The 17,194-nt window shown below is 34.2% G+C and overlaps 1 protein-coding gene across 1 annotated transcript in view; it reads left to right on the forward strand.

Annotated features, from left to right (window-relative positions):
- The window catches only part of LOC123871817 (unconventional myosin-XV), a 144,167-nt gene that overhangs the window by 79,555 nt on the left and 47,418 nt on the right, over window positions 1-17,194 (forward strand). The window contains exons 11-18 of the mRNA XM_045915796.1: window positions 10,839-10,968; window positions 11,868-12,031; window positions 12,518-12,608; window positions 13,056-13,219; window positions 13,797-13,987; window positions 14,407-14,541; window positions 14,971-15,140; window positions 16,517-17,058. Coding sequence (XP_045771752.1) covers window positions 10,839-10,968; window positions 11,868-12,031; window positions 12,518-12,608; window positions 13,056-13,219; window positions 13,797-13,987; window positions 14,407-14,541; window positions 14,971-15,140; window positions 16,517-17,058 — 1,587 coding nt within the window. The remainder of the gene's footprint in view (window positions 1-10,838; window positions 10,969-11,867; window positions 12,032-12,517; window positions 12,609-13,055; window positions 13,220-13,796; window positions 13,988-14,406; window positions 14,542-14,970; window positions 15,141-16,516; window positions 17,059-17,194) is intronic.

Genomic DNA, 17,194 nt, shown 5'->3' on the forward strand with positions numbered 1-17,194 from the left:
TTTATACATTTTATTTTTTAAAGTTCTTATAAGTCTTTCAACTATAGAAGCTTTTTTAGTGGAATATGTAGAATAATGATTGATGTTAAACTTTTTGACTATCTTTTTAAAATTTTCGTTGTAAAACTCAGTTCCAAAATCTGTTTGAAGGTTTTTTGGAATACGTCCTTTCTTTAATATAGATTCAAACGCTTTAGAGACCTGATCTTTATTTTTAAACTTTAGTGGAAATGCCCAAGCATATTTTGAGAATGTATCAATTACAACTAAAATATATTTATAACCTGAATTTTGTTTCGAAAGAGATTTCATATCAATCAAGTCAGCTTGCCATAAATCGTCTATATCTCTCATGACAACATGTCGACGAGGAAAGTTTACTCTTGCATTTTTATGTATTTCATTTACGACGCTGTTTTTGCTCATGTTTTACTTTACTAGCCTCGGTGATTTCGATCAAATTACTTACTTTAATATTTATTTCTGTAATAAACTGATTAATTGATGATATTTTTTTTGAAAGATTCTCTGCCAAAACATCAACGTATTCTTTTGTAACACAATCGTTAGAATCTACCGGCTGCGCAAGATTTTTTACTCTTTTATGCTGAGCATCCAAATTATTGTTTGTACACTTCAAAGCGCATTCTAATAACACTCCTTTCATTCTTCGCATCTTATTAACATGATGTCCAAACTTATCAACTTTCATGTTCAACCTGCTTATCAATACTGAACACGCTCCATAAATGTGCTTTCTTTTATTCTTTTATTATACCCGCTTCTTTTAACTCTTCAATAATCGAAAGAATTTCATTATCATGATTAGTGTTGCCAGCGTCTCTGGACGCAATAATCAATCTTAATCTTTCAATTAACTCATTTGGATCATCCCAATAGATGAGATCAGTATCAGTTTTGTATTTCTTTAAAACTGGTAGCCTACCACCGTACTTTAATTTGTTTGTTTCACACATATCCTTTTCATAAAATAATGGTTTGATGATTTGAGAATATTTTTTTCCTTTGTCACCTTTAATTTGATTAGCAGGATTGTAATCCCTTTTATGAGCACTAGTACTAATTAAGATATCTTTATATGTGATTTTATCACTTTCAGTTACTTTATTCAAGTTTGGTTTATTTCTTAATAAAAGTTCTATTAAACCAGCAGTTAGTTCATAACTTTTATCATCAATAGTAATAAAAGTTAATTTGTTTGAAGACATATCATCTACAGTTGAAAATTTGACGGGGGTATTTCCTATCATCAATTTTTTGTTAATGCGACGTATACCAAATGGTATAGATACATTGCTTTGCTCGCCAAACAGATCATTGTCTGCCAGTGTTTCGGAAATGTTGACTTCATCATTTAGAAATTCCAAAGGTTCAGACATTTCCTCTTGTTTTTTCGGATTTTCTTCAAAGTTATTATCGTTGTGAGTAATTTCAATATCACCATCTTGTTTTGAGTTTATATTTGGAACTTCAGGCGATTGATTATTTTCAACACTTGCGTTGTTACAATTAGTTTCATGATAAGATTTGTTTGTAGCATATTTACTTAGTGTAACAATTGCTTTCAAAGGATCAGACAGTGGTTTAAATATTTTTTTCCGCCTCAGTTCTAACTCTTCATCTTCATCACGTAATCTTTTTACTTTACTTTTAATAGCCTTTACTGATTTAATTAACTCTTTTTTCAAACTTGTTTCCATTTCTTTTTTTAATTATTTTACACAACCATTGAACTATGTAGTAAAAATTAAAATGAAACTAATTTTAAATTACAATCTGTTTAAATAATTTCATTCAAAATTTTACAAAAACGTCGAAAGATTTTCTATATCTACCGTTATTTAATTCACAATCTTTGTTAATTATTAAACATGTGTATGGATCTTTCCATATATCTGAACATAATTTTTTGAAGTCTGACCAAGTCATGTCAGAATTGACATGTTCGTTATAGATGTGTTTCAAATTTATATCATCTTGTTTAAAAATTATTAAAAAATTTACGTTATCTCGAATTAATTGTTTTGGTATCTTAGAATATGTTTGAGTCAAATAAAAACAGTCGATGTTCTTATGTCTACCCATTGAAAAATAATCTCGGATATTTACTTGGTTCTCGCAAGTAACATCATCAAAAATAAATACAGAATTTTTCAAGGCTTCAGTAGGAGGAATAACCTCTTTATCATCTTTGAAGGTAAAGAGCTTAACAGCTGGAACCATGCTTAAAACTTTATTCAAAAAACAATATTTTGGTTGAAATGTTGTTTTAGAATATAGGTAAACATTTTGAAACTTGAGACCATTTTGATGTAGTAATAAGCTTAACATTGTGTTTGTTTTGCCACAATTTGACGGTCCACATATTATACAGCGAATCGTATCGGGCAATAGCAAACTATGCCTTTTTTGGATTGATGACGCTTCTATATTTAAATTGTTAATTTCCAATGTTACTGGTTGTTTGATCAACTTCATTGTGTTTTCTGTTAAAAAAGATAAAATCCTGTTATAAAGTCTTCACATTATATTCTATATAATTTTATAACTAAAATGTAACATAATGTTAATAACCAATTTAAAGAAATGACACCATACACGTGTAAACTCGGAATGCGTTGCTGTGTCACTAAAGATTTGTTTTCACTTTGCTCAAATTACCCATTTGAGAATACAAGATTATATAAGATTTTACTATCGATGCATGTTCATTCCTGTTACAGCTCTCGGGAAAAACTTGGAATGTGATGCTGTGTCACTAAAGCATTATGTTTTCGTTTTGCTCAAATTACATCGTTTTAGATCGCAAGACAGTATTAGATTAATTATTATTTATTAAAGCTTCATTCCTGCTACAGCTCCCGAAGAAAACAGTAGCCGCGCTCATAATTTTATCATAATAAATATCGAGTATTTTACTTGGTAAGTTATTATAATTATTTTATAACAATGTGCTGACTTTTAATAAAGCATGTATTTTTTTACCGTTATTTATTAATTATTTTTCTTTTTGTTTCAGAATTATGTCGACTCCTATCTTACCCAACGAAAATCTAACAAATCCTTTTTACTACGCACAAGATGTAAACGGGTTCGCGGAAACTGAATTTCAGAGACTTTGCGAGGATTTAGCTCAAAAACAAGCAGCAGAACCAGTTCAAGCATCTAGTAAGGAGATGAAAAAAAAGAAAAAATGCAGTTTATCACTATTGAAGCCTGTTTCACCCCCGACTTCTACATCAACATCCTATGTTATTCGCAAAGCAACTGGAAGACGGCTTCATTTAATAAAAATAAATATTTATGGACTAAATGGAGGAGAACAAGATGAAAATATAAATGGTGATACTCCTAGTGTTAGTGCACAGTATGTAGTCAAGGATAATTACGATGAAGTTATGGATGCTACAGAAAATTTGATAGGTAAAATAATGTCAAAAATTACTCACTCCATATAAATGTGAACTATTGTTGAAATGTAATTTGCTTATTTTTAAATATCATCATATTTTTTGTTTATAAAAATAGTGTTTTTTAGAGTAAGGAGCTGTAGCATGAATTCATTATTTATGAAATAAACGTGGTTAAAAGAATAAAATTGTTTTTTTAAATTTTAAACTATTAATTGAAAACATTATGATTGTACTAAGTACCTAATAATATTAACGTATTCCATGTAAATATTAGGTAGTACAATCAAGTTTTTTCAAATATTTCAAGGGTTCGATTCCCTTCAATGTAAAGGTTTTTTTAATTTTGCTTAATGTTTGCTTACTGCATTTTCATTTCTTGACCAAGGTGATAAGGATATAATGTTGAAATTGAAGGTCTATATAAACAAACGTAAAGGTCAGTAAGCAAACATTATCACCTGCTATGATATCACTATAACTCAAGTTATTGATCTCGATAAATATAAAAATAAAAAACTAAAAGGTAAAATAATAAAATGACAGTGATGATGAGTAGTAAATATTTATTTCAATATTTGCATGCATACATGAACAATCAAAATTGCACAGTAATGAATAACATAAAATCTTGTACAAATTAACAACTAAAAAATTGTACTGTAGTGCCCCCACGGCAACGTTTTAAATTGCTTCTTTAAAATTTGTCTTTTATCATCTTCACTATTTAAAACTAACTTATTAATTTTTTGGGTATATACATTATGATTTTTAGATCTAATAACACACATATTCTTTCTGACTGATTGATTGTAGTATAACACATTTTTGTATTTATCTATATCCAACCTTTTGGTAACAGATGTTGTCGCTCCTTTTGCCTTTTTAATAGACATTTTTTGTGATTCAATACAATACAATTTTGCTCGTAAGCCAACAAATTCAACAATAACATCTCCACCCATCTCATCTTTAAAAAACCCCGGAATTTTCATATTTGCTTGAGGGATATTGTAAACATTTTTATTGCTAAAATTGCTGGTATCGAAAAACTTAATATTCTTTTTCATGTCTGAATAAAAATCATCAGTATATATGCGATATAGTAAGCTATCAGTATCAGTATAACAAAGTTCAATATTTTCTTTATATAATGGTTTCATTATAGAATAGTGAAAGTTATATAAATGTGTTTTAGCTAACTCTAAAACAGTAAACCCCACATAAATTGGTCTATCCAAAATTAATTTCGTTTGTTCTAATTGGATTGCAACCAAATTATCTGTAAAAATCGACAAACATTTAAAGTTAGGCGCACTTACATACTTTTCTGCTCCAATAATCCTGTTTGTCTTATTATTCTTATCTGTCCATGTATTAACAAGTTTTACATTTACTTGTTTTCTTTTATTTTCTATGGTTTTACCAAAAATAGCATTATTTTGTTTTTTGAAAAAGTCTTTTTCAAATTCAGACTCTGCTTTTTGCCTCAAAGAGGTATTCAATTCAATATATGGTTTCAAAAATTCTTTTTGTTCAAATGATAGAATTCTATGAATTTTTAACAATTTTAGACCGTTTTTAAGACATTCTTTTAAATGGATGTAGTGAATAACATAGGAACATTTGTCGTATAAATTTGCAATAAGCTTGGCATTTCTATGACCAAAAGGTGTAAATTTTTCAGCAGCAAATGGTAAATCTGAGTGAGCGTCATGTATTTCAGATGGATAACTAAGATCTACTTCAAGTATATAACCAATGTTACTATCAACAGTAATAGAATCAATTTCAAAAGTCTCAATTTGGTCTTTGTTCAAAAATTTAAAATTACTTGTAGGAAGTTTCATCATCATTGCATAACCATACAGGTTCACACAGTCTAAATATACCAAAAAGCTACTTGATTTGTTGATATCATAGTCAGACATATATTTATTGTTAGCTTTAGCATACCTTAAAGAACACTGAGCTAGACCACCTCGTATACCTTTTTCAATCATTTGATACATCTCCACATCAGTTATAAGGTCTAATTTTACATTGGTATGCAAAAGCATTGCATCCCAACTTAAAGAAGGTGAAGAAACATAATAGCACGGATCTAAGCAATAGGTTGCTAAGCTAATTTTTCTGAATTTTTCAAAACTATCTGCTAGTAATAGTACATCACATTTTAAATATAAATCTGTATATTCGCCTAAATTTTTTATTTTAAAAGTTTTCCAAACTTTCAATGCATGTTTATAATCTTCTTCCGAAATAAGTTCTGAAGTAAGTTTATTAAAAAAATGTTTTCGTTTTGGTAACTCAGTTTCATCGTAACGTTTTAAAGAGTCTATATAATCATAGCAGTACACACCCTTTCTGCAAATCAAATCAAATAAATACTGATCACTGTAATACCTACGCAAGTTTACGAAGTCGTCTTGATGTAAAGATCTAGCTAATTTATCTAAGCTACAACTGAGAAAATTAAAAGAATCGATGAATTTCAGCTGAGCAGCAGTTTTTGAATCAATTGATATAAATTTTGTGAAAGATATGTATTTTTCTTTATTTTTTGGAATAATATTTATACGACCATTAATACTCGCTAACTCTTTAATAAAAAGATGGCAATCGTAATTACTTAAATTATGAAATATAATAGGTATAAAAGGACATTTCTTTGCACTCAAGTTGCAAATGTTGTGAGCCGCGCCTCTATATTCCCCTGTAAAATGATCGTGATCTGCTACAATTTTATCTGTGGATGTAAATTTTTGTTTACATATACAGCAAACTTTTGCATTATGAAAACATTTCTTTTCAGTTTCAGTAAGTAGTTTCATGGGATTATTTTCTAACAAAATTGCATGTAATCGTTTGACATCATTTGAAATTGTTTCTACAAATTTTTGAGCACAGTTAGCTCCTATGTATGAAACCAGTTCATTAAGTTCAGGTTTAGATTCACAACAAATATAGTACGCGAAAGATGTGGCTTCATGAACCTGTATGGTTTCAGTATGCCCAGATTTACTTTTATCAGAATATTCTCTTAATAAACTTTCAAAATCACCATAAATCACAATTGGTATTCTTTGAGTTCTTTCATAATTATCAAAATATAATTTACTATTTTTCTCTGGAAGAACAGTTTTAATTCTAGCACAATTATGTTTGCATAATTTTTCTTCTGAATTGAAATAAATGAAGCACTCCTCACATAAAAAAATTTTAGACTTATTTTTAGTAAGTTGACTATGAACCAACCGTTCAAAGTTTCTTATCAAACAAAAATGTCTTTTATTGTTTTTAGTAATGTAAAGCAAATTAACATGAACAAGTTTACGCTTGCTGGTTTTGTACAGAGGTCCGTTAATATCACCATTTTTTTCTAAACTGTATATATTAACACTTATGTCAGAATTATTTTTTTCAAATAATGTGATATCCTCAAAAGATGGTGGAAACGACATACCATCTGTTTTTAAAACTTTTGAATAATGAGGATATGAAGATACTCTATTACAGTTTTTATCGGTGGGATACATATGTGCTAATATACTCCACAGAAAACACTTATCATCACTATTTTTAATATTTACACAAGATCTAGTTTTCAGAATTTTTATTGGTAGTGGAATATAGGAGCCTGTCCTTAAAGGATTATATTTATTAATGTTTACTTCTAAATTATTCAAAGAGTCAAAAGACCAGCCTGATTCTGAATGTTCAAACTCTGATAATTTGTTAAGCAGGCTTTTTACACACTCTAAATATATATTTTTTATGTTTGTGGATTGAAAAATTTGTACATATTTAGTATTAAACGACTTCAAAGATTTTTCATTATTTTTTGGCAAAGTAAAAGTCGCAAATAGTTCAAAATTTATTTTAAGAGCATTATGTTTCTCAAGACTTCTTTTTACTAAATTACATATCGTATTTACAACTTCAGATAAAAATTGCTCAGGTAACAAAATTTTTTTTGATGGACATACACGATAGCTTAGTATTCTGTTCTTAAAAGCAGTTCCAATTATTTGAACATTATCGAATTCTGTGCGAAGTAAACAATTAGACTTATGTATATAACTTTTCTTATGTGAAAAGTATTTTGGCACTGTTATATTACAAATATCACAAAAAGTCATTATGAGATTATACTAAGTAAGAGTACTTATTATTTGAAGTTAGTAAAATGCAGTTAAAATTTTCATGCTGGGTATAGTGTAGGTTTAACCCCTTTAAAATCTTCCTTAGCAGCAGCGACCAAGCGATTCGTTGCCTGCCAAATTTCTGAGTTGGTATCCATACATGACTTATAAGTAAAAAGGGCGTGACGCCATCGATTACCCGGGCTTATCTTTGATGCTTCAGCAGCGTTATAGATGCGGAGTTCTAAGTAATAATCGCCTTCCGTTATTAATTTCTCTGGTTTTCGCTGGGTAGAATACCCAGATGCTATTTTTTTGGTGATAAAATTTTTAAGTGGTTCAAGCTTTTGCACCACTTCTTCTTCGTACTGAAAAGACAAAAATAATATTTTTAGTTATTAAAAAATATTAACTCAGTTAATAAAATGTTTATTAATAAATAGGTTTCCATCAATAAATTCAACAACCCAGAGTTGAGTTGCGAAACCTCCCCTAAAGCTAACAATTTATTTGATCCAGCTCAAGAATCGAACTTGAGACCTTAGGCTCCATATTCAAACGTGCTAAGCTAATATTAACTAATAATTAAATAATTAAATATAATGATGTAAAAAAACCATTAATATCTTCTTAAAGGGTTTAGTTGATGCTTATATTCAGTCAGAATTCTAATATTTCTTGAAAACAATTGTAATAATATTATATTTACAGTAAAAATAAAGTGTAATAACTCACCTCAGACTCCCATGAAGGACGTGCAGCCTTGACAGGCTTTTTTTGAAGCGCTTTCTTACGCTTTACAGGTGGTTCCGGTTCAGATTCTGAATCTGACTGCCGCTTTTTTGATTTCTTCAATTTATTGAGTGATTTACTCTTTGAAGTTGAATTTGAAGTTATAGGTAATTCGTCATCCGAATTAAAAGGATTATTACTAAAGTTCGAAGCCCTGTTATAGAAAAAACATTTTTTTAATGTTGTTACATCATACTATTAACTAGTTCTGAAACAATTAAAGATTTTTTGGTGAAATGAAATTTAAACATGTATGTACTTAATGTAACTTTTTAAAATACTATTAGGTAAGAAGTTAATATTAAAAAAAATATTATTTCTCTGTAGATGCAACAACTCTTTCATTAAAATATGTAAAAAATGAAAAAAATAAAAAAATACATACATACTGAAGCTAAACAACTGCTTTTTGAAATTTAAAAAATGATTTTTTAAGTGAATTAAGTAAACGTTTGCTCGTTGAAGTGCTCACAAAAGAAATGCGTAGTGAAAACAGTGCTTACAGAATTTAGGTTCTTCTAATAGTCAATCAATAAAGTCAAAAGTTCATAGTATTTGCATAGAATAATGACTCTTAAACATAAAAGTAATTAGAATGACATTCAAAGATCTCATTATTACACACATACATAAGATGCCGCATGCATGTTTAGGATTCCCTATTAGGAAGCAAACTGCAAATATGCAATCCTGCAATACGAGTCATTAGACACCGAAAAAGAATCACTTTTAGTTAACACATGATGTATCCCGACTATACCTACTTTGATATTATTTTTTAACACTCATGGCGTCTGTTCTGTATTTCTACATTAGATAAGTATGCATATTATGCACTATGTAGGTAATGTTTACAGCAATTGAAATAGTGTAATGCCAAAATACAATATAATATTTCATTAGTTACTTACCAAAAGCGGATCGATTAATAATAATTTTATAAAAATTATCGCCCATTTAGAGAATAAAAAGTACTTATACTTACTTATATGAAATATGATTTTATCGGCAAAAATAGTTAGGTAGAAAAGTGTTAATGTAAGTATTTTATGGAATAGTAGGTCTATCAACCGAACTCGATCTACTCTATGAGTCATGATAGCATAGTGATTAAGACGTCCGCTGCCTCCGGTTATAAGTCGGGCAGGGGTTCGATCCCGGGCATGCACCTCTGACTCGGACACTTGCTTTAGTGGGATACCATAACACTAGAATGAATGAATGAATTGGATGAACCTTAATACTACAACACTTGAATTTTAACCTTCTATTATAAGAGTGTGGTTAGTAATTATTATTGATACTTATATACCGACATACTTACCTGTTCCGGCATAGCATGCTTTCCATCCTAAACTGACACACCACTTACCATGTTTTGAATACTTGAATAAATGAATGAATGAATGATTGAACGATCGTCTTTGAACCTTTATACCGCAACACTTGAATTTTCGATAAGGGAGTGTGGTTACTAATTATACTTATATTAATAAACTGACAAACGTACCTGTTCCGGTTTAGTATGCTTCCATCTTAAACTGACACACCACTTACCATGAGTTGAATACTTGAATAAATGAATGAATGAATGATTGAATGATTGATCGATTGTCTTTGAACCTTTATACCGCAACACTTGAATGTTCGGTAAGGGAGTGTGGTCACTAATTATACTTATATTAATAAACTGACAAACGTACCTGTTCTGGTTTAGTATGCTTCCATCTTAAACTGACACACCACTTACCATGAGTTGAATACTTGAATAAATGAATAAAAGAAAGGTTGAATAATTGAACGATCGTGTTTGAACCTTTATACCGCAACACTTGAATTTTTACTTTACGATAAAGGAGTGTGGTTACTAATTACTTATATTAATAAACTGACATACCTGTTCCGCTTTAACTTGCTCCCATCATAAACTGAACCTCCGCTTAACATAAATTTGAGATGAGTGCTACATTAATTGCATTAGGTAGGTTCTTGAGGGTTCCAGTACAAAATATAAATTATTCTAAATCTAAATAATCTAATCGATGCTTAAGAATAGAATTTGTATAAAATATTCCAACTCAGTATCGTAAGTAGTTGCATCAGTTGAGAATGTGCTAAATCAACCATTGAATCATCTTTCTACATGAGTTAGTAACAATAACCTGATCATTCTCTTGTAACTGATATCTATTGTGAAAATATTGTGTGTTCTAGCTTAAGTCTTATAGATCCGGCGCGCGCTGGCGCGCCGCGTCATCTAGAGACTTGAGCTAGAACACACAATATTACCCTACTATTATGCAACTTTCCTAAAAATTCGGCGTTAGGGTATCTCGTCCAGATGAGATCAAGCACAAGGGAGAAAAAATAGTTATTCCATCTGGTCCATGAACAATAAGAGTACAAAAGTGAAGTCATAATTCAGTATTTGATCCTCTGCCTGATATACGGTATGTAAAATATATTTCAGACGGCGAGCAGCAGAACAGAAGGCCAAAGCGGAAAGCCTCCAAGTGTTAGAAGTGCCCGCGGAGCTGGCCTTCATTCTGTCCAAGATCGACGAGTGGCAACCGCCGCATACCGACAAGAATATTTCCAAAGTAAGAATCATGTTTTACTAACTGATCCCTTATATTTTACTAACTTATCCAACGATTGGAATTTGATAATTAAAATTTTCTATTTTCCCATGGGACATTATTTTTTTGGAATAGTAGTCTATGACAAACCTCCGGAATGCTATATTATGAAATCAAGATTAATTTATTGGCTAGGCCGTTAAAAGGCTGTCATTATCGCATTTAAGTATACAATTAAAATGACCTTGGTATTTTTAACCCCCGACCCAAAAAGAGGGGTGTTATAAGTTTGACGTGTGTATCTGTGTGTCTGTGTATCTGTGTATCTGTCTGTGGCATCGTAGCGCCTAAGCGAATGAACCGATTTTAATTTACTTTTTTTTGTTTGAAAGGTGGCTTGATCGAGAGTGTTAGCTATAATCCAAAAAAATTGGTTCAGCCGTTTAAAAGTTATCAGCTCTTTTCTAGTTTTCTTGTAGAAAAGAAGGTTAGATAATCCTTAGGTTCATAATATTCAAGTGTCAATTGACAAATGTCACGCTGTCAAGATGGACGTTGCCTATATACATAATTATTTATTTGAAAATGATGTTTTGGAAAACTCAGATACTTTGGATCGTAGGCGCGGAAGAGTCCAAGAAAATCGGTTCAGCCGTTTGAAAGTTATTAGCTCTTTTCTAGTTACTGTAACCTTCACTTGTCGGGGGTGTTGAAAATTTTTAATTTACACTTGTTTATTAGATCAAACCACGAGTGTCAAGTAATTTTTAAGAATCTACAAAAAACGGGTAGGAATTTTGTACAACTAATTTTCTAAAATTTGGAAAATTCAGTGTTGAGCAACTAATGTTTCGAAAGGCATCGCCTAACTTTGAGATGATATTTAATATTTCAATACTTTTAAGCTATGATGTTTTCAGGTATCAGGAGAGGTGCATGCGGAAGAGGAGCGTATCCAGCTGCCGAAAGATTTGCAGCAGTTCGCGTTCTCCAAGTTTAGCTCTGTATACTTCGCCGATGGAGGTCAACTCAGCCCGAAGAAACACCCCATCACCAAGCCATTCCTGTCCAAGGCTGCAGTTCGGTTAGTTGTTTTTTTACTAGCTAACCTGCCTAATGACATAGTGAGCGCTATGGTCTCATAAGCCATCCTGGATTCGATTCTTTTGTTGAAATTTGTGATTTGTGATTTCCAAATTGTCTTTGGTTTAGAAGAAAGGCTTCTGCCATGGCTATAGTAAATTTACCGCCCTACTGGAAACGCCGTGCGACCAAGCGATTCAGCATTTCCATACGATGTTTCCCATCAAATTGCCATACGCTTTCCATGCTAGCCCGCTTCCATTTGAGACTACATCGTCATCCGTCATTAGCACCAGGTCAGATTGCAATATAGGGCTGACTTGTCATCGATAAAAAAAATTAGACCTTCGAAACTAATTCGAATATGTGGACGCAACGTTTTGAGCGTTGTTGCGACTCTAAGTTTACATCCTTATGTAACCTCTTGGTTAATTGATTGCCAATTTTGTAGAACTAACCCTTTGATTGATTGCCAATTTTGTCGCAGGGATCAAGACTTCAACGATGCAGTGGCAGTCTTCAAATTAATTTTGAGGTGGTGTGACAAGTCGGCTGCTGGAAATGATGCTAGACAAAAGGTATGATTGCGTTTCCGTAATATATAAAACGTGAAAGTTAAAACGGTCTGAGTGACATCTTTTTGCTTTCTTCTTGGTAAGTTTCTACACTTGAACCTTTACGTCTATTGCGCGTGTGTGTTCTAATTGGCATATCAACGTACCTACAGCTCTAAACAAAAATGTAGTATGAAGGTTATGAAAGAATTTGTAGAAATTCCACCAGAGAGAATTTAATTAAAATCTCTTCATTCAGTTGTAACTCTTTACAAGGAGTAGAAGTGTAGAAGTAGTAGTGTAGAAGGTTTTACAGTTTCGTTATTTAAACCCTTTATTTTTACTAGCCTCAATTTTTTTCTGTGGTAAAAATAGAACAGTGAAGGAGGAGCAAGTTTGATTTGTTGAGTAGACTCACCTACACTTTGTCTTCCCCACGAAGTTATTGAATAAACATTGTCTGTTTCCTAGGTTTTAGCTGACTACATAGCTTCTCGTGGACTATCTTCGCGCGGTCTCCGGGATGAGATCCTGGTGCAGCTGTGCAACCAGGCCGGCGGCGACGCGGGGCCCAGGGTCATGAGGCTGCTGGCGCACTGCCTCGCCGCCTTCCAGCCGGGACCTGCTTTACACAAGTATACTTTATATTTAAATATTATTCCACCTTCCTTTTTCTACAACCGCACCGCATGCCACCGAAAGCAATTTCACCCTCACCATCTGGGTGTTTGGTGCACTTCGACTACCCGTTGTGCTAGATCCCTTCATAACATCAACTCCCTTCTGCTGTGTTTCCATTAGAATACAACTTGGGTTTATTCAAGGAACGGACCGACAAATTCCTAGTGGCCAACGCATTGGCGGTTCCTCTGGTACTGCAAATGTTCATGGGCGGCGGTAATCACTTATCGTTAGGTGACCCGCCCGCTCGTTTGCTCGCTATATTTATTTAAAAAAAAATTATTGCTAAGCTATGATAGCCTAGGAGAGAAGATTACAGCCTCTTATTGGGAGGTGCGGGGTTCGATCGGGTAATATTTCAGGGTTATATTATGTGCGTGTAAAGCAATAAAATATCACTTGAGACGCCTCGGCTTTGCTCTAGGGGCATTAAGCCTTTGTTTGTGATTTTACGTAGACAACGTTGTGTAAAGATCTCTTAATCAAAAGCTCGAGGTTCAAAAGATTTTAAAAACTGTCTATTATTTTCAGATATCTAGTCCGTTTAATATCAGAGCGCACAAGTGGTGCGGAACGCGCGCGGTTGTTGCGGCTGGTGTGCGGTGCGGAAGCCGCCGCCGCGCGCGTTTCTGCCGTGCCGCGCCGCGCGCCGCCCACCATACTGGAGTGGAAGGCTGCCATAGAAAATGCTCGACCTGCTCTACCTCTGAGACTGTATGACGGTTAGTGCTATTTTTTATTAGTTGTATATATTTTATTTAGTATTTTCAGTAAACTGTGCGATTGTGCGGTGCGGGAGCGACCGTGAACCTCTTACGGCCTACATAAGAATCAATCCTGTCTATAATCGGTAGTTTACTTAGTAACGTTGTTATTTGTCTAAAATTGTATGGTCTTTTTGATAATTAACAACTTCGTTAGTAAAATTGGTCATAATTTGGGCCGTTAGTCGAGTGGAGTGTGCAACGTTGCACGAACTTGGAGTGCGAATATAATATCTAAATCATTGTGTTACCGTGACATCTATAAGTTAAACATATATCATGATCTACTTATGATAAGTAAAAAGGTTTGTGAGCGATATAAGCGCTCTATAGCTTGCTTAAATACTCTCAGAGAATAAAACTGTTTTTATCCATAGACACGGTGCAAACGGTGTGCGTGGAGTCGTGGACGACGTGCGAGCGCGCGGCCGCGAGCGCGCTGGCGGCGGCGGGCGTGAGCCGCAACGCGAGCGGCTGGTCGCTCACTCTAGAACACAATGGACAACTCACTGGTACGCTTCTTCACTCTGAACACAGAATACCTAATAATTTAGGTTGGAATATGGATTAAATTAAACTGCTATACCTACCCCTTCCTTGTAAAATTGAAAATCTCGTGCCCTGTCCACTGCCACTTCAGCTTCGCAACTTGAGATGTTATATGAATATTGACTGTGGCGTGTGGAAGTCCCGTACAAGAGAACTATGCGTAGCAGTGTACGTCTATCGGTTGACGATGATGCTGATGATATGACACTGAGAAAACAGTTTATCTCAAAGTAAATTTTCAAATACATAAACGTGACATTGGAGCTGTTATATGACAATGGTATACTTGCCTGTATGTACCTACAGTATAAATTATAATGATTGCAATTCTCTTATTTACTACGAAAAATGTTATTCGTAGATGATTATTTATTAATTTTGTGGTTGTACAGAGTGGGCGGGCTGCGAATACGCACTGGACGCCGTTGGTGAGGTGGAGACTTGGTCAGCTCTGACCAGCGCTCGGAGCGAACCTTTGCGAGCCTCCGCCGCGCGCCTCGCGCCTCCCGCACCTCCCCCGCGAGCCTCCTCCGTCGACACTGAACGCTCGTTGAGACCACAGGTAAACCTCAACACTGTGGGTGAAATAGAAACAGGATAGCACTGGGTTAGCCCTCGCAGCCAACCTCTTGCCAAACAGGAAAGAGTCAGTGATCCGTTGCTCTCTCGTTGGTCTCGTTGGTCGATTGTCCTAAAGTTAGGTTGCGATTTGAAATTAAGCAGAAAACTGGCAAACGAGTAGGTAAAAATCGACAACCTGATGTCGCTAATCACCAGCACCGACTCTTCCTTGAGTTCTGCACCAAATTTGCGGATTCAGCGATAAAACGGAACAAAGCATAGATTGGCCATAAAGACCGATAGCAACTTCTTCTTCTTCTCTCTGGGCTGGTTACGGCACTTAAACGTTTCCGTCTGTTGTGCGTGCGTTGCCCCTCCCCGCCGAAGTGACCGATAGCATAATGTATATTGTAAAAATATAATAACTTACTCTGGTAAATGGTCAATCTATGTTTTAACCATTTTGTTTACAACCACAATTAAAAAATAACCCTAAAAAGATAGACAAAGACTCCGACCGATTTATCGGAGGTGCTGTATAAAAGATAAACCCTCTGTGAGACTCTTACACTTCCTGACAGCTACACAATAAACATGTCAAATAAAAGCTGTTTACTTGCATGTACAATGTAGGTACATGATTCAGAATTTCAGTGGCTGTGTGATTCAGTTGTAGGTAGGTACACACTACTTCAAAATCTTAAGCAACAATTTCTGCAAGAAGATTCTACCAATAAAAATTATTCATGCGAATCGAAGTGTAAAGTTTGGCCAAGACAATATTTATAGTGTGTAAAACAGTTGTGATTCATTATTCAAGCAGTTGAATCTTTCTACAAATTGCTGGCTATTGTAATAAGCGGGTGTCTTTGTAACGGATGCTTGTGCACAACGAATTCGCTAGGAACATTAACTAGTGATGCGTAAAACGTGCGTGATATCATCTTGTCTTCGACGACGACATGCCTCATTAGTCATTAAACTTATGACTATTGTTAATTTGTTAAACAGAGCAAATATTAACTGAAAATGAAAACGAACCTAGTATGTATAGTACCGACTGCTACTGCTAAGTTATGCTGATTTATATGCGCAGAAATCTTATTTTTAATGGCGCGAAAATATCTCAGCCAATCATTGCACTCGTCCGTTCGCTATTTTTTGCTGCCTACGCGCCATGTTTTGCATGCGCGAATTATGAGCGAAATAGTTATTTCTGGTCTTTGTTGTTCTTATGTTTAAAATCTTAACGTCAAGGAATATGGTTTGTATTTCATTAGCGTTACGCTGCACTATTCTGCGCAAATGAATTTTGTCGATACGAGTTATAAAAGTGGTAGAACTGTACGTTACCAATATTTATATTTTTGTTATCAGGTTCCACCACCCGAACCGCCAAAATCAAGATCTCCAAGCATACAACGAATCCTCCAAGAGTCCATAGACGAAAACATGTCAGATTACAACTGGAAGATGGAAGCACCTTCGGAAAGTAGCACGTGGAAGGAGACAGAAGAATCCCGTACTCTAACCAAACAGAATAATGATTACTCTAGAAAGATATCCCACGACATTCTATCACGTGAATCGGCATTGAACGAACGGTATTTCGAGCAAACTTCGGATAAAGTCCGAAGTCGATCGTTAGACAATTTATTAGGTGACAACCCTGCGCCCCAACCAACTAAGCTGGCTGATATGGGGCTGTCACAGTCCCGTTTGAACGATAGATATCATTCTGTGGAACGTCTTGGTGGTGCCCCTAGCGTGACCAGCAGTAAAGGAATGGAAGCGGAGTACGGTCAACGTCAAATGCCATCGCGATACATAAAATCGCAATATGCTGGAAAGAGGGCGCCGGCTGGCTCGCAGTCTAGTCGTGCATATATCGAGAAGAGCTCGGAGTTTGGAGGTGTTAGGTAAGTTAAAGGTTTTGTCAGACCCCTAAACCCCATATTAGGTTGTTGTGCGTGTGTATTCGTTAGAAACAAAACTCTAAACGGGATTCAAGTTCAGGTATTTCCTTTCATTACACCCTCACATATAAAATAATAC

Source organism: Maniola jurtina, chromosome 14 (assembly GCF_905333055.1).
Source record: "Maniola jurtina chromosome 14, ilManJurt1.1, whole genome shotgun sequence".
Lineage (NCBI taxonomy): Eukaryota > Metazoa > Arthropoda > Insecta > Lepidoptera > Nymphalidae > Maniola > Maniola jurtina.